The sequence below is a fragment of the Bombyx mori genome, chromosome 4 (genome assembly GCF_030269925.1).
Source record: "Bombyx mori chromosome 4, ASM3026992v2".
Lineage (NCBI taxonomy): Eukaryota > Metazoa > Arthropoda > Insecta > Lepidoptera > Bombycidae > Bombyx > Bombyx mori.
The window spans coordinates 8678755-8702446 of NC_085110.1; the positions used below are offsets into that span (position 1 = coordinate 8678755).

Consider the following 23692-nt stretch of genomic DNA (forward strand, 5'->3'; position numbering starts at 1 on the left):
CAAAATATTTTAATTTATTCAACTAGTGGGTGGCGTGGGGTGGCGCTGGCGACGTCAAGAGACACCCCCAGCGCCACCCCACCCCGTGAGACAGCCTCGTCCGAGAGGGCCCGCACGCGCAGTATTGCATCCACGGTCGAACGGCCCTCCCGGAAACCGCACTGCTCCGCCGATAGGTCAGGTCCAACCCGGACTAGGTGCTGAACGATGCGGGCAGCCAGGATACGTTCCAGCAATTTTCTCGTCTCGTCCAGCAGTACGATACCCGGCGGCTGTATCCACCGGGCGCCCCTCCTTCCTCAACAACACAAGTCTGTCCGTCCACCAGAGCAACGGAAACCGTCCCGATTCCAGCCAAGAATGTATCTTGATACACTTTGGCTAAAATGTTCACTCCTTTTTCATAAACATGTAGTTTTGTGAATCCTTGATAAAACACGCCCCACCAAATCACCACTGACGCAGGACGATGACCACGTTGTACCTTTCCGACCACTTGAGCAGCTTTTTTGAAACTGTGAGCGTACCCTTTATCATTTTGCCTACTGTAGTGGTTTTATTTTTATTTTTTTATTTATTGGTTAGATGTATGGACGAGCTCACAGCCCACCTGTTTATGACTCGTGTGCCATCTAGTGACACTGTGTAACACCGGTCACTCACATGCGCACGAATACGCAAACCCGCAAGTGTAGGACTACATTTGCAAATGATTATGCAAAGTTTTCGCTGCATTCGTGGTTTCCAAGCTGTGTCGGTTTTTTAACAGACATCAAAGCGCGCGAACTGCGAACCTTCGCGTAGTCTCCCACACATTCGCTTGCCCAGTTGCGCCGACGATTGCGAAGGTAACGGATGTATACTATACGCCATTTTCATAGTTCGTGACGTCTACTGTGTAGCGTATCTTCATCAAGAGAAATCCCATAAAAACAGCATGGCTGTTAATAATGTCTGGGAAAGAATTCAAAACTCTTTTTCTTTTCAATGTTCTATTGACGAATTAAAAAGGAGGAGAAATTCGTGAGACATTCGTAAACAAGTGTAGGAGGAAGCGCAAACGGGTTCGCAAATTGAGTAGGTATGCGAACCCATTTGCACAGCCGCTAGGTTTGCGAATGAATGTTATTTGTTTGACGGCCCTTCACATGCGCGCAAACATTCGTACAATTTACGAATATTTGCGCGCCTGTCAGTGGCCGGCATTAGGACAAAGAACGAATTTTTTTTTGTACAGTTGTGTTATCCATAGATTATACACTTAATATATTCGGTGTTAGGTACTTATTAACTCCATGGTGTTATCTCTTGAATTTTTTTTTATTGCCTTTGTAGGCAGACGGGCATACGGCCCACCTGATGGTGAGTGGTTACCGTTGGATGATATCATCTCGAACAATTTCTCAGAGCACTCCCCATGGAACATACAGTACAAAATACAGAGGGAACCGAAGTCCCTCCGCAGACCCAGCGGTTCCAAAGGTTGAATAACCAGTAATCTTTATTTCAATGAGTGCTTTATTCATTTTCCAGTTACCACATAATATGGACAATTATTATGGACAATGGAATCGGTGTTGCAGGTTCGCATGAAACCAGGCTGTATTCACACAAAATTTGAATGCCAGATAGTTAGAAAAAAACGAACAGCTAAAATTACAGATGGTGTAAAAGAAGTATCATAACAGAAAATAGATAACAGAAAAGATTAATTTCATGTACTTTTTACCATAATTTATCAATTCAACCAATAACCATTAAAATAATTATCTGTTAACATACATACCTAATAGTTTACGCCCCTAATATTTAGGAAAAAGTAAATTGTAAAATATGTACTAAACACTTTGTCAACTTTGTTTGATTCATTGTTTGTAAAAAGAAGTGCAGATTGTATGTGGTCCTGCATTTTATTTGTGTCTAATAATCTGCTATTTTTACTTTTTAGTTTTGAGTGACAACTTATAAGGAAATTTAACAGAAAACATTCCCTCGAGAACGAATGATAAGTCTATTCAAGTATTTATTTCTCACAAGTTCAGAAGTAAAGCCGTTCAAACAGAAAATAAATTAATAAATCAGATGACATCACCCTTGAAACCTCATACCCATTCTGTTTCTACATCACCATTTAAAGTTACAAGAGGCAATTTCGTGTCCCCATGGACATCCACATTACATAAACCTACAAGGCTAATACTATATCCCCCTGAAGATCAATCTGATAGTGATACTTCTTTTACACCATCCGTAATGCACAGAGAATAATCACCATCAACAATATCTCAAAATAAATTAATTTATATTAGACTGCAGTGAGATGATACAAGACGATAAAAAACAGGAAGCATCTACAAATTCCAACTTGATGAATAATTTTAAGGTAGTTGTTGATGTTTAAAATGCTATATCAGGATCAAAATGATTGAGTCTTGGGGCTATCTTTGTTATCCAATTTAAAGCTATGCAATTAGCATTCCAGTTTAAGCAAAAAAAGCAAAAATAGGTGCTATCTCTATTTACCCAGAAATTGTGGTTATTGGGGACGAAATTAGTGTTAATAGAGAAATTTGCTAGGGCTGGCACTCCTTGGTTTTAATTAATTAATTTGTTTAGTTGCACCAACAAAGTGATCATCAATAAAAAACATTGAAAAACTGACAAATGACAAAAGTACATGGCAGATGGCATGAATTATAGGTGCAACCGACAGTGCATTACAAAAATAAAAATATATAACTAAAACTTGATTACATTTAATTACTTATGATTAATTTATATTTACTTGGGAAATTATCCGCGACAGATTGTTCTTGTAAGTTGTGAGACAATTAGAAAAAACATCTATTTCATCACTTAAAATTAGTTCAGCGCAATCGAACAATTCCGAATGAACATTGACGAGACCGCGCCTTCGTGGAGATTATTGTAGTCCCAAAGGATTCTGCTTAAAGGAGAGTAAGCACCTAAATTCGAACGAGCGGGCTTTCTTATAAGCAGTTTATGTTTCTTTGTTCTTAGTAAGTACTTAGGGGCTGATATTTTTATCTGGGTTAAGAGATTAGGTGTGTCCGTTATCCCATGAATTAATCAGGTGGATACTAATGGTTAATATTTGTTCAGAGTGGGGATTCTGAACAAATATTAACCTCTATATTTTATTAAGTATTACTTACACATTTTTGTCCACCTTGAGATTTCATCGTTCTTGTTACATGTCTTTACGTTACATTTACTTATGGTAAATTGCTTAGATATTTCAACTAAAGACTTTTCCTAATTCCATAGGCTTCTATTACTGTTTTTAATATTAAGGGATCATATCTCTTATAAGGATCACTCTTTGATACGTACACGCGAGGCATGTCTAAAAATAGAAAATAACATGTAACTGATAATATAAATATTTGCCAAACAATTAAATAACACTGCATTGATAATTTTGAATAAAAGTTCTAGACAAAAACATCATGAATAAACCAGATTCTTACCAACAAATTTAAAAAATATTGTTATAACTACATAGACAGCCCTACAAACCTGTACATATTTATAATTAGTTCGTTTCCATTTTACTTATTCTCATCCCAATTGACCCCTTTTTCGTTCTTATTTATACCTGACACGTCCCCAATATCCCCAAAAACAACAGATTTTTACATGTATTTTTATTTTATCAAAAACATTAAAACCAATAACAACTGATACTTAATGGTTCAAACTCTAAATAACGTTTATAAATCACAGTCGTCTTCTATTATTATCAGATAAATAAAAGAAATCAAAGTTTCTAACACTAAAATAATTACCACCACAAAAAGTTAATTTGAAATGTGATTTTTTATAAGTTAGCAGCTATTATCACACATATTCAGAGTTGTTTTGTGAACTTTCAACATTCTACTATTACACTACAAAAAATAGAAGATTTTGCAACGATTATAAAACTAATATTGAGCGTCGAAAGATTTTCTTGGTTTTTTCCCCATTCGCCTCTCAATCCCTAATCGCCCCATTTTACGGTACTAATATTCCTGCTAACAAAATATACTCATGAGTGTAAACAAAATTAGATTAAATAACCCATTTAGAGAGCTTGCTGATGGCTTTTGTGGAACTTCTGTTGTGAAAATGGTAAATTACGATTCTCTTCTTCTTTTTCTCAGCCGTGTCACTCTTGACAGAGTGGTTGTGATCGTCATGTAGTGTTGGAAGGGGCAGACTTGATAAAATATATTTTATTATACGATTATAAAATATATTTTAGCGACAGGTAAAGCGAATACAATAAGTTTTTTTGTTAAAATTGCAGTAATCGCGCGTAAACTCAAACGAAACAAGATGACGTTTACTAAGACGTGACGTCATTCGCTCTGATTAGTGTTTAAGGTTTCAGCTATCATGGCTGATTGTTGTATTTTGTTGATTTATTTTAACAAACAACAAGAGGAATTGTTCGAGACGATACCGGCATCTCGTTTTTACCATCGCACCGCCCGCCACCGGAGTAGAGTTCATCCATACTACCTGGAGCCACTGCGGTCATCCACAGTGCGTTTCCAGAGATCTTTTTTGCCACGTACCATCCGGCTATGGAATGAGCGCCCCTCCACGGTGTTTCCCGAGCGCTATGACATGTCCTTTTTCAAACGAGGCTTGTGGAGAGTATTAAGCGGTAGGCAGCGGCTTGGCTCTGCCCCTGGCATTGCTGAAGTCCATGGGCGACGGTAACCACTCACCATCAGGTGGGCCGTATGCTCGTATTCCTACAAGGGCAATAAAAAAAAAAACAAACAAACAAATCATAAATCTCGTCATTAATATACCTAAACACATTTTTCAAAATCTAGGAATCCTGTTTCATTAGATCAGTTATATATTTTAGCGATACTTGACTACTGTCATCATGCCTATTCGTCGAAACCCCATTAGGAAGCAAAAAAAAACTTGTGATTCAGAGATGAATCTGTTGATGTGTGTAGCTTTAAATCACAAGCATCGTACATATCGTTCATGAAGAACCTTGTATACTCGATGTTTTAGGTTTAAAATCGATGCATATGAACGATACATCGATGTTTGAGAAATCTTAAATAAAGAAAGAGACCAAAAATGTTACGCTGATTTAATATTAAGCTATAACATAAATAAACTTAGAGCTACAAATAGGATTGTTTCGATCACGAACAAGATGTTTAAATTATATAAATCTTTCTAAAAGAGCGAATTTATTTATCGGTAACCAGTTCTTTATATCCTATCCAGAAAATATCTAGCACTGATTTCTAAATAGATCATTCTAATATAGTTTTTATATCGTTATATAGTTTTCAATCATATAGTTTTTTGCTAACAATCGTAGTTATTCATTAAAGGTTGACTGACACTTGATAATACTAAGGGCCTGGCCACAGCTACTGGCGGTGCGTTTTGCGGTGCGTTGCGAGGCGCGGCGGGCGGCGTGATTTGCGGGGGTATGCCACAGCTAGACTAGTTGCGACGGCGGCGGCGTCAGAGGTGGACGTATTTAGAAAGCCCTATCAAAATTCCCTTTCAAAAGTGGCACGATATTACCTTGAAATAAGTGCGTTCTTAGCTGAAGATATTATTCAATCAAGAATAGGAGCGCACCCAGTAAGAAAAAGAGAGAACTTGGCGAATTCCACCCTATTTATTAGGTATTATATTAGGAATATAAGAACTATCCCGATAAATAGATTATTAATAGATTCAACCTTCACAGATATTACCAGGTTCAAATCTAAATTTACCATACGTGTTAATTGCTGATAAAGCCTATCCTCTTAAAAATTATTTGATGCGCCCATATCCACCGGGTGGTTTAAATGCGGAACAAATAATTTTCGACAAAACATTATCCCGGACAAGTGTCACAATTCAGTACGCGTTTGGTATTCTAACTAATAAATTTCGTATTTTTACGAAAAGTGTACAGGCAAACAAAAAGCACGCGACATTGATTATAAAGGTTTCGTGCCTTAACAGAAAGTGATGGAGACAGAGATGCAGATTTTCAGCAGTTTATTTCCCAGTTTGGAGACTCCAATATTCACAATAGCGTACGCAGATCAAGACGGAATAATCGAGAAACGGTTCAAGCATCTAGAATACGAAATCAATTCAAATTTCAAATTTTATTTCAATAATCCTATCCAAGAGTATCTAGGAAACCATTAGTACCAGAAAATTGTTGTTTTATTTCATCCCACATTTTTTTTATAACATGCCTATATTTATGATGTGGATGTTTTGACATCCATATTTCTGGTCTACTCAGTATTTCACTAATGAATTGTTCCACATCCATTATATTTTATTAGCTCAACGCGCGGTAAAAACAAAATGATTTGTTTCGGTCGCGCGATGCCTCAATGCGTCCACCGACACCGCCGCGCGCGCCGCTCTGAGCTGTGGCCACCTCCATATTGTCTAGTACATTTGTTTCACTCGCACATGGCGCAGCTCGTCGCCGCCAGATGTCACGCACCTCTCACCGCGCCTCGCAACGCACCGCAAAACGCACCGCCAGTAGCTGTGGCATACTTCATAGGTTGTCTACCATTTGTTTTCGCCGCTCCCGCTTGCCGCGCCTCATGACGCACCGCAATTCGCACCGCTCTCGGCTGTGGCCAAGGGGTAAGCCTATTTATTTAAGCGGATTCGTTACCGCTTTCCTCCATCTTGCTTTCGGCAGATTCTACTAATCAGACAGTTCAGTTTTTTAAATGATTAAAAAAGGAGTTGTATATTTGATCGGAAATAGTTAACCCTTTTTTCAGTGTCATGTTTCGCCCAACTCTGGCCATAAGTATAAATATTGTGTACATTAAGACTACAAAATAATGTACTATAGCTAAAATAAAACTATAGCAATCTACGTACTACGTAGTACGTACGTCAAGCCGACTCAAGCCTGCCCTCAGGAGCACGTGCGTCGTACACGCGACTTCGTGAGCGTGACCTACTATTGGTTCGTCGAATAACGTTGTTTGTAGTCACGTGGGCTACTGTCGTATATTTCGTTTGTAATTTGTTTTGTATCCACATCCACAAGGAACAGTGCGAACCTTACCCAACGAAGGAGAAATACGTAATTAAAGCGTTCAGTGGTTAAAGTGTCTGTTTCGTTTGGGGTTTTCGTTCATATAGTTTTCCTAGTTAACATTACTAACTAAAATAACTTGTGTGAAATAAAATTTAAAATAATTATGGGATAAAGTGCAATAAACATATTTACGTAAGTATTTGGATTCTTAATTTTGAAACTTGTTATCCATAGCATTAGTATTTAATGAAAATGAAAAATATTACAAAAAATATGTTTCTAAATTGGATTTTAAAAAAGACAAAAGTTTTGTGTTGTATTCAGAAGTATTCTTCGTTGTGAAGTATTTTGAGAAGCAGTTCGCTTCTCCTTTTACAATTTCCGAATGAAACTAAATACCGCTCTACCGTATACCCTCGTCCCATCATCCGCATCCATAATATATGCCATCATTTAACTACACACATTGATTATGTGTTTTATTTGGAGTATAAAAAAGCGTGGGGAACACCGAGCCCTGTGGTACACCAGCATGTTATCGATGCAGCAGTCTCCGAGATCAATTTTGATACTCCGTCCAAGGAATTGATGATATGTACCAAGTTTCACATTAAGAAGCGTGTTAACGCGAAGTAACGATTTACTATAGACTTCAAGCGGCCATGGCATTATCAGATTAATCTTAGCAACGACGTCACTAATTTACTATAGGTACTAACTATGACCTCCCAGTCTCGAAGGAGAGTGTTATAGCAGAAGCGATAGCTATTGACCACTGAGTTTCTCGCCGGATCTTTTCAATGGATGAGGTGGACATTGGTGACAACTACGAAATTGGTACTTTTTGAAATACCATATTAATGCGGATCTCGATTCGGAGGCACACCTCTTTAGTACCTACACAGTATGGGCCTTCTTCTGCCGTTGTAGTATGCGCCAGACTGCTACCAGACTTACGCAGAGGCTATAAGGTCGGCAAAAAATATTCTTCGTAGCCTTCGATTCAGATCTCTGAGCCTGGATGCGAAATATGATTTGAATTTTTTTTTATTGCTGACTAGGCAGACGAGCATACGGCCCACCTGATGGTAAGTGGTTGCCGCCGCTCATGGACGTCAGCAATGCCAGGGGCAGAGTCAAGTCGCTGCCTAGCGTTTAATACTCTCCACAAGCCTCGCGTGAAGAAAAACATGTCATAGCGCTCAGTGAAGACCGGAAAGGGGAGTTCAGTACATATCCCATTCGTGTAACGCTTAGGCCCAGAATGGGGTTTCTCCTTTCTGCCTTTTCTCCGAACTGTCAGGATCCCGGCGTCTCCTAACATCATTCCATGCCGCGTATGCCGACTGCTTGAGGCGTGCAGCATCCTTACTAGCTTTATTATACCGAGGTTTTACTGCGACCCTCAACGGGCACCTCCGAAGAAGGAATGAATAATTAATTCCCTGAAGCACCACGCCTTTAAGTCGATCCGCACAGACGTCAGGATCATTGGAGGAAAAGTAGAGCCGCCTCCATGGGTAGGATGCGTAAAATTCACGGGTTCCACCCCAATCTGCTGACCTGTACCGCCCAAATCTTCGAAACCCGGTCGTCGTTCAACGACCAGGGCGAGAGAGTGGTATCGCAGAACGGATAAGCCAGTAATCAGACGATCCAAGGGGAGCGTCGACCACCGCACTGTATCCAGCTAGGGGAGAGTGGTTAGCAGAAGATCCAACAAAGAAGGCTCGTGAATCTTAGTGTCTGGGACATGGGTGGGTTGAGTCACTAGTTGAGAGAGGCCGTAGGACAAGGCGAATTCGTAGGCAGCCTGACCTGGGAGGCCAGTGGTTCTGTACCCCAACCACTCCTGGCGAGGAGCGTTAAAGTCACCAAGGATCACCGCCTCCGCAGATGAGTACTGCTCAAGCACGCAGTCAGTCCCCTTTTGTACATGTTCAAACAGAGTTGACCCCGCATTACAGCTGTGGGACCTGTACAGGCAGGCGTGGACTCGGGTATATCCCCTATAGTCCATGCGTAGCCACAAGAGGGATAGATCCCGTTGCTCGAGGCCCCGAAGCTGACGACTGCAGACATCCCCCCGGATAAACACGCAAATCCCGGCTTTACGCAGGAAGGTGTGCTCCAATGCGTAGCCGGAGAATTCGAGGTACGAAGCATCATCCGATGCAGATTTTTGCGTCTCAGTCCGGAAAAAGAGGGCAAGTTGCGTCGTCTCAAGGTGGTGGTGTACGGCATCAAGGTTGCTGTGTAGGCCCCTGACATTGCTGGACTACACATTAAACGTGGAATGGGGATCCGCCGAAAATACTCTTTTTCTTTTGTCGACTTTTATTTCTTTTTTGGTTGGAGAGTAAGGATTTGGTGAAATAGGATGCTAGTGGTGAGATCAAGGCAACACCTGAATAAAGTGTAGGGCCCAATGGATACTCGATCCGGGGTTTTGCGAGGAGCTGACGCAGGGCATGGGGGGCCCCCAGTCCACCCTGCAGACGATCGGCGGGATCCACTCCGGACTGCCGACTCCGGCACGACGACCGCATGCCAGGATTTTACACCGGTTGGCGGCACAGCTTCCCGGGGCGGAGTTTAGTAGTGACACCCGAGTTCAGGTCCCCCCCTACTGATCGGCGGGTGGCGGCACACACTGTTTCACTGGGTCTCCTTATACCCCCGTCAGCAACCCACGTCCCGCGGACTTGTGAGCACGTTTGCTCTGCATGCTCCAAGTATCACCAAGACTTACCCCCAACAAGGAGGAAGAAAGGAAAGGAAGATTACTGAACCTGGCTAGATACATGAGTCTAAGTCACGATTGTGTACTATAACGGCTCTCGCCCACATTAAACTGGAAAGCATAACTGCCGTGCGGTAGAAATACATAGGTAGGGTGGTACGGTAGTTATATAAATTTATGTACTTTAGCGGGTGTGTTTTTCTAATTCGTTTCATTGAATAAAAAAAATATCCAACCTTTTGTAGTATGAACTAAAGCAGGTGTACCAGTTTCCATATATTCCATATAATAATATTTGTCTATTATGATAGGTATATTTGATGTCCTATTTGTTTGTGGTAGAGCTGCCAGACCAAGGTCGAATTTTCAATAAATTAACAACTATTTGGCTGCTCTGTTTGTTCGAGCTTATCTTTGAAATAGCTGCCCTATTAGGTTCCCATCATTTTGTTGACAAGACTTCATAAATCAATTAAGCTGCTTTTAATACAGTCGGTTCTCTTGGTTCCAGCGTAAATAAAAATTGAAACACCCAATCTTACACACGAGATCACTTTGATTTGATTTTTGAATTAGCTAATATAAGTAGAGCATTTGTTACGTTTTTTTTCTGCCTAAGCTGATAGCCTTGAGAGGCTATTTCAGCTTCACCCCAACGCGTGTAGGTGAGCTCACGGGGCTCAAACCGGAGTGATTCTAACACTGACCCTAGCAAGAGCAGTGCCTCGCAGAATCTACCACCGGATCGGAAACGCGACCCACTGAGAAGATCCGGTGAGAAACTCAGTGGGCTGTGTCTATGGGTTAATTCGTTCGTCGAGCCCTTCGTCGCAAGCGTTCGACGAGGACGATGACCGGGCGTTACGTGAAAAAACAGAAATCTTATGTTTCTTATATAATAATGATTTTTATGTGTATCTAACGCTACCGAGCGTAGGACTCACCCCAGGGCAAATATTGCTTATTTCTTGGTTTTGCAATGATTTCGGTCGCTGAGAAAATTTCTCTTCTAGTTTCCAATATAAAAGCCATACGAGTTATAGTTTCCACATACATCTAAAGCAGCGCCAGAGTACTCTCACGTTATAATTGTAGAATAATATATATAAATATATATATGTATGTTTTTCTTTGTTACAGGAACAAAATGGAATGGGTTTTAAGAAGTCCACAAATCCACAGCAGTTTCGGGAATCTTGGTTTCCTACATGCTGATGGATATCACGTAAACGAGAATTGCAACAGTAAGTCATTATGCAAAAAATAATTGTTTTAGGTCCAAATTTAAAGTCTCCTAGGAAATTTATTGGTAACGAAAATAATTTAATTTGATGTATTAAATAAAATATAAAATACACGTCAAATACATTGCCCATTACTGTAGTTGCATTGAAAAGCTCCAGGCGTCCAAAATTAAAGTGTCCCAGAAAATTTATTGGTAACGAAAATTATTTGATTTGACGTTAAATAAAATAAAAAATACACGTTAAATACATTGCTTATGACTATAGGTGTATTGAAGAGCTCCAGGTGTACCATATAATAAATGGTTACCGGGTCTTATAGATAGCACAACGTGACTAATGAAGGATATTGAATGAGTTAAATATCAGAATAACTTGAAAATGAATTCGGAAATATTTTAAAGTACTTAATAGGATTAATTACTATTATTCTGTTACAGATGTCCTGGAATCTATTTTACACAATATTTTAAGTGAAGACGAGTATTTGCGAACGTATCGTAGAAGCATCAGTTTTGGGCAGAATGTCAAGAAGGACCTTATACCACTTTTAATCCATACTAAAGATGATAAAACTATTGAATTATTAATAAGGATACTAGTTAATTTGACTATTCCTATCGAATGTTTGCTTTCTGTTGATGAAATCTCCAAAAATGATTTCGGACGTCATACTATATTCGAAATAAACAATTTACTTGCAACAACGAAAATGGCATTTACAGATCAACGAGCAACTAAAGTTGTAATAGATTTTTTAAAAAAGAATTTTGATCTTGAACAAAAGACAATGTTAACCATTGAGCAATGTACAAATATAAGTAACAGCCTACTTTTGCTGAGAAATATATTACACATACCAGAGAAAACTCCCACTCGGAGTCCAACTTTCAACGGGCCTGTTCACTCGATCCAAAACCAAATCATATGGAATATCTTTAGCCAAAGTATCGACAAAGTCCTCATTAAGTTGATGATAATTCCTGACGCGGTAAGCTACGATGACTTCATTTTTCAAATTTAATTAGTTATTTGATCTATTATAAAAAAAAAGACCATGTTCTATTTGTGTATTTTACCAATATATGTGATATAGATTTAGACTTTGTGTTTCAAAATATATGGGGAGTAAGGAACCCGAAATCGTAATAATAATTTATTAAATATCTCAATCGACGACCTGAATATAAAAGGGAATAATGTTCACTTTGCTAAAAAAATTATGAATCTTTGTTGTTTTGTGAAGTTCATTAGTGAATCCGCAATTAAAATATCTGTATAATAATATCCCGGTTTCACTGAGGCCTGCCTGCCTCGAACCTGTGGGTCACCTAATTTTCAGTTATCACCATGGCGTATTTTATCAATTGCTAAAATGTAATTTATCAAACTAAATTTTAGAGTTACTTAGCTGTAGTAGAGAGTAAGTATAGTCTACAAATCAACAAGAAATAGTGTTTCAGAAAAAGTGGTGTCGCAGAGGTTACTGGCAGTTAAAACCGAGCGTATAAGCGTGTGGGGGACGCCTATTGTTAGATATCACTACATAGTATAAAACAAAGTCGCTTTCTCTGTCCCTATATCCCTATGTATGCTTAAATCTTTAAAGCTACGCAACGGATTTTGATGCGGTTTATTTTATTTTATTTATAACTTCTTATACTAGAAAGTATAAAGGCGGACTTAATGCCATAGGCATTCTCTAACAGTCTACCTTAGGGGAGTGCAGAGATGAAGATTTTTAATATATAGAGTGATTGAAGAGGAAGGTTTATATGTATAATAACATCCATTAAATAGTGGAGAAATCAATAATAAATTACAGTTTCCGAAGCGAAGCGAGGGCGGGTCGCTAGTGTCTTATACCTAATCTGAAATGAGTTTTAATTGTAGTTTTAATGCGAGGTAAGATATTTTGTACTATGAAGACTTTCCAAATTGTAAAAAATATCCGCTACCTCTAAATTTTCAAATTGGCGGTGGCAAATTTTTGAAACAGTTGAAATTGCCAAAAAAAAAATATTGTTACGTCGAAGTTTATGACGTCGTAACGTCGACGTAAGTCGAAGTGAAAGAAGTGTTTCTTAGTTAAGCAATCAGCGAATCGGTAGGATTGAATTAAATATTCAATTTCAAACGTGAACATTCGTCTCATTTGTTTGTGTAACTAACTACTTCACCGTGCGTCGTCGGATACGTACTTGTCCAGTTTTTACATTATTTCCATCAAATCTTGTTATAACGGTGTATTATAATGCATGAATGTAGTTGAATCTTTAATTAATTTTACATCCATTTCTAAATTTTGTGTCGTCATTAAACTTGTTAATTAAGTGTTTTTTTCTGTTTGATCTGGTGTGACGACGAATCTGAGAAGTTAGTAAAGGAAAACAACTTTTCGTGACTAGTTTTATTGTAAGCCCACAACGGTATGCATATTATTATATCACCATCCTCCTTATTTCGGTTACGAAGCAGACGTGTCTTTCAGTTTGAAAGGTGGAACATCCGTTATAAAATTCAATTGAGAATTCGATCTCATGTTTCAAGACTCCGATAACCACTTACTAGTAGGTGGGCCGTGTGTTCGTTCGTCTATTTATGCAGTTAATATATTAAAAACAAGTACACACATTAAGTTTGTCTTAAGAAATACTATTGCGTCGTAATATAGGTATGTGTTATTTTTTTCTGTATTTTCATTATCTCTTGGACAGAACCCTAACACATACCTTTCGAACGGTATCCCCACACCGACTAACACCTCAGTTTAAGAATCTAGATGTGTGTTTTGTATTTTTTTTATTTTTAGGCAAAATGGGCGGTTACAATGATTCAATTCATAGCCTTGCTTTATAAAAATCAACATGCTGTGACATTACACAAACTCCTCAATTTATGGCTAGAGTCATCTTTGTCAGAAAGCTCTGAGGATAACGAGAGCAATACCTCTCCGCCGGATCGTGGTACGTTACGCCCACTACACATATCAAAAATTAAATTAAAAATATTTTTAAACATCATTAAACTATTTTGTAAACTTTAGTCTAACTATGCGAACAAAGCATACCTCTGCATTTTAAAGCCTTAAAATAATATTAAGGTTTATCACACGTAGCTGTCAAAATTGTGGAGGCAAATCTCAATAAGGTAATATCTTAAACTAATATTTTGAAACAAATTCAGGAAGTGATGACTCGTCACCGATATTAACGTCAGATCCCACGTCCGATTCGTCGGACACAGGGGGCAGCGGTAAGAGCAACGACGAACCAAATTCAGTGAATAACGGATGGGATGCTTCTTCTGTTAATAACACCAGTGAGAACGGAAGCCAGACCTCTCAGACGCACAATGATTCTGAGTCACCAAGGAAAAATGCGGAAAATATTGCAGAGGGCTCCATGAAAGATGAAAATGTAAATGTAAGTGCCGCTCTCAATCAAACCAGACCCGCGTCTTTCTATAAAAGTTAGTAACGATGAACCGATTTATCTATTTGTTTATTTATACGATCGTGTGAGCATGATTGAAAAGCTACTGGGTCAATAAAACTATCAGTTGAGTTTTAAAATTTATAGGTATGTTTGGGTACTAATTGTATTTTAAACGCATGTTGAATAATAATTAGATTAAACGTAACAATAAGATAGAAACCAAGCAATGAAAACCGTTGATACCTACATCATCTTTTATTGGTGGTAGGACCTCTAGTAAGTCCGCACTGGTAGGTAACACCACCCTGCCTATTTCTGCCGTGAAGCAGTAATGCGTTTCGGTTTGAAGGATGGGGCAGCCGTTGTAACTATACTTAGAACGTAGATCTCAAAGTGGTTGGGGCATTTACGTTGTAGATATCTATGGGCTCCAGTAACCACTTAACAGCCAGCTGGGCTGTGAGCTCGTTCACTCATCTGAGCATTAAGCAATAAAAATAAATCTAGTTTTTTATGAAAGCAGTAAATACTCATTCATTGAAAAGCGAATATTTTCATCATTTTCAGGAAGCGAAATCGGTAACGTTTTCAGAGAGTAACACGGAAGCGACTAAAGATGTGCCAGCAGGTGAAGACAAAATGAAAGCGGTCATATCGGAAAATTCCGATTGCGGTTACGGTACTCAAATTGAAAACCAGGAGTCCGTTTCAACGTCCAGTAACGATGACGAACTACCCTCTGAGAAGCCGGTTCACCAGAAACCGCATAATCCAAAACAACGGGTCAACACCAAATCTCGTAGCGGGGTAACGGTGCAAGAACGGAAACGTAAAAAAATTGTTAAAAGAGGAAAATCTAACATGTAGGTTGAATTTTTGCACTATCACCAACATCAGTCAACTGTGCTCGCAATAAAATAAATGTATTTTATTACAGAATCAACGTACAAGGGCTGTCTCATAAAACTCCAACTGACGACGACATATCTAACATCTTGAAAGAGTTTACTGTCGATTTCTTATTGAAAGGCTACAACGTCCTTGTTCAAACACTTCACAGTCAGATACTCACGAATTTACAACTGGAAATCGATACGTCGCATTTCTTTTGGTTGGTCACGTACTTCTTGAAGTTCGCTACGCAGATAGAGCTGGATCTAGAACATCTCTGCTCGGTCTTGTCATTCGACATCGTCTCATACTTAACCGCCGAGGGCGTCAACTTGTGCGAACAATTCGAGCTGGCCGTCAAGTTAGACGGTAATGGTCTCAAGCCGTGCATGAGGAGGCTCCATTTGGTAATATTTTTTTTATATATTCATTGTAAATCTCGGTCTGTTCACTGTTATAACGTCAGATTCATTAAAAAATTACATTCAGCTACATATAACTATATTTTAGAAAAATAAATTATTTGGTTTTATAACTTAATATGTTTATTTAATTTAAACTCTATTGGGCCTTTAGTGGTTACCGGAACCAAAAAAATTGAAGACACAGTTGCATATAATACAATGTTGCTTAAAATCCTTTTGAAGAGGAACACCCGGTAATAACACATTTTAATGAGTTTTACTAACGGACTGTATTATGTGACATAGTGTTTACAGGAAATCCTTATAAACCATAATTGTATTACAATTACTCTACCTTAGTTTCACATTATAATAATTGGCGTAAGTAGGTTGGTGCGGTATTATGAGACATAATTAATTTAATGAATATATTATATTATTAATATTATTTTTAGGTCGTAACAGCAATAAGAGAATTGGTTCAAGCAATCGAAGTGTACAAAAAGATATCGTTCATACGCAAAGACGACAGGGAGGCGCTCATAAAATTACAAATCAAAATGTGCGAAACCGATGAGCTGAGATCTCTGATGGTGTTGTTGCTCCGCACTTACAATCCTAAGTATCACACCAAACAATATTTACAGGTTAATATTTTTTTTTGGTTTATTTAACTAGCAGTAGCTGTGTACTGTGGGGTCACAGACATTATTTATTTAATTTAATTTATTTAATTTATTTATTTAATAAGTTGCACCAACAAAGTGATCATCAATACAAAACATTGACAAATTGACAAAAGTTCATGGCAGATGTCACCTCAATTATAGGTGCAATCGACATTGCATTAACATCAAAAATAAAAATAAAATATACAGCTAAGAATTGGATACATTTCATTCATTGCTTAAGATTAATTTAATTGGGAGATGATCCGCGACAGATTTTTCCTGTAAGTAGTGAGACAATTTGAAAAAACATCTATTTCACTTAAAATAAGTTCAGCGCAATCGGACATTTCCAAGAAGTCTTATGCATTACATACTTGTAATGGGAGCTCAACTTGTATTGGATTAACTTGATTTTCGTTGGAATCATATTATGTTTGCTTGTAACATCTGTTTTAGGCCTATAGTTTCACTTGGCCCGCGCCGTGTCTTTCTAAAGACATACTGCAAAAGTACTAACCGTTTAGTTTATCCTTGTAATACCAATGTAATACTTATATAGAAAGTTCAACATATCCTAAATCCTAACAATCCTAAATTATTTATTATCATTTTTTTTTCACAGGATATAATAGTAACGAATCATATTTTACTATTGTTCTTAGACAATGTGATGAAGATGACCGAATACAATGGCACGACTAATATGGTGGACCATATAAAACAGTACGTTGTACATTTTATACAGCTATCTTTATAAGCGGATTTAAATCACTTATCATCAATACACATAATAATACCGCAGAATAGCTAGTCTTGCCATAAATACTGAGACAAAGGAAAAAAAAATCTATTGCAAATAACATTTATTACTTTTACAGTGTGTTAGTTTAATACATAAATATAAAACAATTTAAAGTATAAAAAGCTTATTCGAAGTGGTCTGCATTGGCTGCAATACAGTCCTTTAAACGTTGAGGCCAATTATCAATAGAAGCACACACTCTTTCCATGGGAAAAATTTTCACTGCCAATCGTACGGATTGTTTTAGGGACTCCAAATTATCATGGCGCTTAGAGCAAGCCGTACTCTCTAAAACTGACCATAAATCTTATTCTAGAGGATTAAGATCGGGACTAGACGACGGCCAGTCTTCAGCTCTGATGAAGTCCGAAACGTTCGTTTCCAACCAAGACTGCGTAGACCGAGCTTTATGACCTGGCGCCGAGTCTGGCTGGAAGGACCATTCTTGATTATTGAACATGGTGTTGTTAAGGGGCTTCACTATCTTCTCAAGAATGGTATCTTGATACACTTGTGCCGATGTTTTGATACCTTTTTCACAAAAGTATGGCTCAGTCACTCCTTCATAGCTAATACCCCACCAAACTATCACTGAAGTCGGATATTGCCCACGTTGCACTCTGTCGACTAATTGAGAAGGTTCCTTAGAGTTTTGAGCATAAATACGATCATATTGTTTGTTAAAATGTTGGTCAATTGTAAAAATTTTCTCACCGTAAACAAAATTTTTCTACGACCCTTTGCGTACCGCTTCAGTAATTGTTTCGATTTTACCACCCTATTCTCTTTTAAATTATTTGTCAAGAAATGACCAGTACGTCTCCTATAGGCTGCAAGTCCTAAGTCATCTTTTAAAATACGCGACATGGTTGTAGGTGCTATCTTCATCTCCCGAGATAAAATCTTTTGCTTTCGGACAGGATTTCTTCGAATTCTTTCCCTTACTGATTTGACAACCTTTTTCGTACGAACACTACGTGGACGGCCAGATCTTTTTCTGTCACAAACAGAGGAGGTCTCATTACACCTATTAATAGCCCGGTACACAAACATTTTACTAATACCAAGCGTATGGAGAGTTTTAAAAATTGCATTTGGCTCCATACCTACTTTGTGTAATGCAATCACAGCGATTCGGTTATCTTTATCACCCCACTCCATTTTAATATCGCAAAATATTGTACAGTGTATTGGCGCCAAAATGAGAAAACTCAATGAGCAATCATGTAAAAATTACAGATTCCAAATTCAAATGTAATATTTTGTTTATTTTTAATTGTAACAGTATTTATGGAAAAGCGCGGGAAGCATAAAATTTGGCGGTCGTGTTTTTTATTTCAAAAATTTTTAAATTATCGTATAGTTGGATTAGGATAAGTTTGTACATATTTTTATATATACTTAATTTTTCTTTATTTAGTGTATTTAATTTCGTCGCCGGGTAAGTCTTTTTGACCTTGTTTCGGAAAATGGACCCCCCGGGAGATCCCGGGGGGACTCTTGCTTCTAATAGTTTTAATATTTTACAAGTAAATGACGAATGTGACTTATCGTCAGTGCCCGCAGTGGCGCATAATGTTGTTGTCGAGCATGACGATTCTACTGTAGATACCGATTACTCCGGACATCAAACATCTGTAAATCGCAAACGTGCATCTCGCAGAATTTGTAGACACTGCAATAGGAAAAGGAGTAAGTGTGACTCGAAAGGCAACACCGACTGCCAGTGCCAATGTGAGGAAAGTGGTCCTAATAAAGGCTTAAAGATTAATAGCTCTGTTCATGATCCAGTGTCTACTAATATATTTCCTAATCATCCGACTCAAATGGAAAGTAATTATGCCACTCCTAGATTTATAGGAAGACATAAATATTGTGACTCGGATGCTGCCCCTTACGTCATTCATATTCAAAAACAAATACAGGCATCTAATGACAATACCATTTTGCACCCAATTTCTTTTGGCAAATTTTTGAAAAATTATTCTATTAAAAATATTGTTAATGGCAGTCTTAAGAGAATTGGTAGAAACAGGCTATCACTAACATTTGAAAATTTTAATGCGGCTAACAATTTCATGGATTTAGATATTTTAGAGAAGAATAAATATAGAGCATTCATTCCTACCTTTCAAGTAACTCGCATGGGTATCGTTAGAAATATTCCTACAGAATGGTCTGAAGAAGAAATAATTAATAACATCAGTGTTCCGTTAGGTTGCGGAAAAATCCTAAAAATTAGGAGATTAAGAAGAAAAATCACAGTAAATGATAACAAAACTTTTATTGACACAGAATCCGTGGTAATAACATTTGATGGACAGGTTTTACCTAAAAGAGTATATATGTGTTTTACATCATTACCAGTCGATTTGTACATTTATCCTACAGTTCAATGTTTTAATTGCTGTAGATTCGGTCATGTTAGAGCTCAGTGTAGATCGAAACCGCGTTGTTTTAAATGTGGTCAAGATCATACAGGAGATTCTTGTAATGTAGAGGAGGAACATGTTTCCTGTTGTCTTTGTAACGGCTTACACTTTGCTATAAATAAGAAATGTCCAGAATTTGAAAGACAAAGGGCCATAAAGCAGACAATGGCGAACAGTTGTGTGTCATACTTGGAAGCATGTAAACTTCATCCTCCAGTGTATAAATCGTATGCTGATGTTCTTTCTTCAATTCCATCGGATCGTAAGAATCATTCAACGTTTCATGAATCTATTGCCCCCAGCCCAGTAATTGCCAGTAAAAGTCCATCGTCATATAAAAAAACAGTTTTTATGAAACCTCGATCTCCCTTTAAAGGTGATAAAGGTTTTGATCAAAGGGCCCATAGAAATCTTACAAGAGATTACGATGCTCCATCTCCTTCTAATGGCTGTGCTTTAAAATTTAATGAAAATTCCGAATCTCCTGTGGCTGAAATAATTATTGCTCTTATTAATTTACTTGCTCCTAATAACGCTACACCGTCCAACGCAGCTGATATCATAAAACAAATTTTAAACAAAATATACAATGGCTCCACAAATAAAAAAGATGATTCAGTGGAACTGTCGAAGTATTCTAAGTAAAAAGTCTGATCTCATTCACTTAATAAATAAACACTCTCCAATCATAGTTTCTTTACAGGAAACATGGTTGAAAAGTATATATCCTTTCAAAATCAAAGGATATACCTGTATCCGTGAAGATCGTATTGACGGGTACAGTGGTGTTGCTCTTCTTGTAAATAGTGTTCTTAGCTTTAAACTTGTAGATATACCTGATCATAGTTTTGGTTTATCCATTATTGCGGTCATTGTAAATAATATATGTATAGTTAGTGTATATATTCCCCACCCTTCTGTAGAAATTTACAAAGAGTTTATAAATATTATTTTAAATCTTCCTAGACCAATCATAATAATGGGTGATTTTAATGCTCACCATCAAACATGGGGAAGCTCAATATCTAATGAATTTGGAGATATAATTCTTGATTTTGTTAATGAACAGAATTTGTGTATTTTAAATTCCGGAAGTCCAACTCGTAGAACTGGCCCTGATCAAATTGTTAGTGCTCCTGATATATCTATTTCCTCCCCATCTCTGGTGCCGTCTTTGTCCTGGGAAACATTAAAATTAAGTTATGGAAGTGACCACTATCCTATTATTATTTCATTTTCAAACAATAACATAGTAATTAAGGATCATTCTAAACATAAGTCTACAATAAAGTACAATCTATCTCAAGTAACAGATGAGGATTGGAAAACGTTTCAATCGCGTTTGGATATTAAACTTGCCAACTGTGAAAATATTAATAACTTAGATTCCGATGCACAAGCAAAAATTTTAGCTTCTGCTTTTATAGAAACAGCTGATGAAGTTTTCCCTTCTAAAAGCCCTTCTGGTATTTTTATTCCTTCTCCTCCTTGGTGGGACCGGGAGTGCACTCAGGCGGTAAAGGAGAGAAAAGCAGCCGAATTATTATATTTAGAAGAAACTATTACAGAAAATTTTGATATTCTAACAGAAAGCATCAATAGTACTCGGAATCTTTTATTAAAAAAGAAACGAGAAGGTTTTAAAAAATTTTGTGCTTCGATTTGTCCTAATATCTCACCTTCTGAAGTATGGAACCAAATAAGAAGATTTAGATCTGCATATAAAGAAAATACAGTCAAAGACTTGCCTTATGATCTGGCTGACAAGTTTCTTGATAAATTAGCTCCCCCTTATGTTCCAGAAGAATGTTTAGTTCTTATTCCGTCTGTCCTTCCTTTCTCATGTTCAGATCCAGTTTCAGATTTTGATTTACCTTTTTCATTTAATGAACTGAAGGGGGTAATCTCGAATCTTAAGGACTCTGCTCCAGGTGATGATAAGATTCCTTATTCTTTCTTTGCCCATTTGAGTGATTCTAGTCTCACATATTACCTCAACCTCATAAATTCTATGTTCATTACATGTGTTATCCCAGAGTCATGGAAAAAACAAATTATTTTACCCATTCTCAAACCGGGTAAATCTTCATCAGATGTATTGTCATACAGACCCATAGCTCTCTCATCTGTAATGTTGAAAATTTTAGAACATTTAATTAAAATTAGATTAGAATGGTTTGTGGAAAGTAACAGTTTACTCAGTGACAGTCAAAACGGATTTAGAAGGGGTAAAAGCACAATGGACAATCTTGCTATCTTTATAGTGGATATTTTGGTAGCTTTCTCAAACACTGAATCTATTGTAGCTGGATTTCTGGATATTTCTGCTGCATATGATAATGTACATATTCCTACACTCCTTTACAAATTACAGAAAATAAGGGTTCCTGTTAGACTAGCTAACTTGATTATTACTATAATGTCAAATCGAACTATCATTTTAAACTCTACCTCCTCAGATTCACAACAATCTAGAACTTTATGGAGAGGTCTCCCTCAAGGATCTGTGTTAAGTCCAATTTTATACAATATATACACTTGTGATTTGGAAGAGACCCTTGGAAATCAAGTAAGAATTCTTCAATATGCTGATGACCTCCTTATGTACACTTGCAATAAAGACATACATAAGGCTTGCTTATCCCTTAGGAATTCATTTCTAACTCTTAAATCTTGGTTAGATAATAATGGACTTTCCCTTTCTGCCTCCAAAAGTTCTATTGTTGTATTCTCTAGAAAACGTTCTCTTCCTCCAATTAATATATTGTATGAGAATGAATTAATTTCTGTAAATAGTCATGTTAAATTTTTAGGTTTAATTTTAGATTCAAAATTGAATGGAATTCAACATTGTAATTACATTACAAACAAGTGTTTGAGTAATATGAATATCTTGCGTTCTCTTGCCGGTGTATGGTGGGGTGCCCACCCATTCAATTTAAAACTTTTATATAATGCCATAGTAAGATCAGTTTTAGATTATGGTACTTTTTTACTTCAACCAGGGGATGTGAATGCTTTCAAAAAACTAGACTCTATACAGTCTAAAGCACTCCGAATTATCACTGGAGCCATGAAATCTAGTCCTGTTACAGCATTACAGGTAGAATGTGTTGATCCTCCTCTTCATTTGAGACGTCAATATTTATCGGATAAATTCGTTTTCAAATCCCTACAAATCCAAAATAATCACATTATTACCAAACTTAAAACTCTAAATGAGCTCATAGAATCCTCTTCATTTTGGAAACATAAACGGTTACCATGTTTAATAATTAGCTATAGAAAATATTTGTCTATTCAAACTCCAACTCATCACTCTCATATTTTCCGTCTATTTTGTGTAAACTATAAGGCATTGATTTTAAAGCCGGATATTCATCTTGACATGGGTGTTTCTAAGTACCAACCGCAACCAAATACTAACTTTAATTTCGTAATAGACCAAGATTGGAATGACTATAACCATATATATACAGATGCTTCTAAACACCCTCAAGGTTGTGTTGGTGTAGGAGTCTATCATTCGCAATCAAAAATAGTTGAAAAGATAAAATTACCATCTGAAACATCAGTGTTCACTGGTGAATGTTTTGGAATATACAAGGCCATAGAATACATTTTGATATTTAAAATAAAGAAAACATTAATACTAACCGATTCAAAGAGTGCTTTACAGGCTCTTGCAAAATTTCCTTTTAAATCTCAACCTATTTACCCTATTCTCTTAGACTGCAGAAAATTGTTAATGAGATGTATGGATCAAAATCTTACAGTATCATTTGTATGGATACCTAGCCATTGCGGAATTAAAGGAAATGAAATAGTTGATGGAATTGCAAACGAGGCTATCAATTGTGGTGATATTTATTGTTTCAAAAATTATAGTCATGATTTAGTTAGCCTCCCTAAAACATATTTGAATAATGCTTGGAGTGCACAGTGGTATAATGGCGATAAAGCGAAATATTACCGAAGGGTACAACCAACCATTCCTTCCAA

General features: G+C 37.3%; 1 protein-coding gene across 2 annotated transcripts in view; it reads left to right on the forward strand.

Annotated features, from left to right (window-relative positions):
- Positions 1-5412: 5412 nt before the first annotated feature.
- Positions 5413-23692, forward strand: part of LOC733065 (timeless) — a 28529-nt gene continuing 10249 nt past the window's right edge. The window contains exons 1-9 of one of the 2 annotated variants that reach the window (XM_038021741.2): positions 5413-6657; positions 10950-11053; positions 11494-12044; positions 13866-14019; positions 14240-14478; positions 15058-15353; positions 15428-15788; positions 16241-16432; positions 17079-17179. In XM_038021741.2, the coding sequence (XP_037877669.1) occupies positions 10957-11053; positions 11494-12044; positions 13866-14019; positions 14240-14478; positions 15058-15353; positions 15428-15788; positions 16241-16432; positions 17079-17179 (1991 nt within the window). In that variant the 5' untranslated portion in view covers positions 5413-6657; positions 10950-10956. 2 annotated transcript variants of the gene reach the window in all.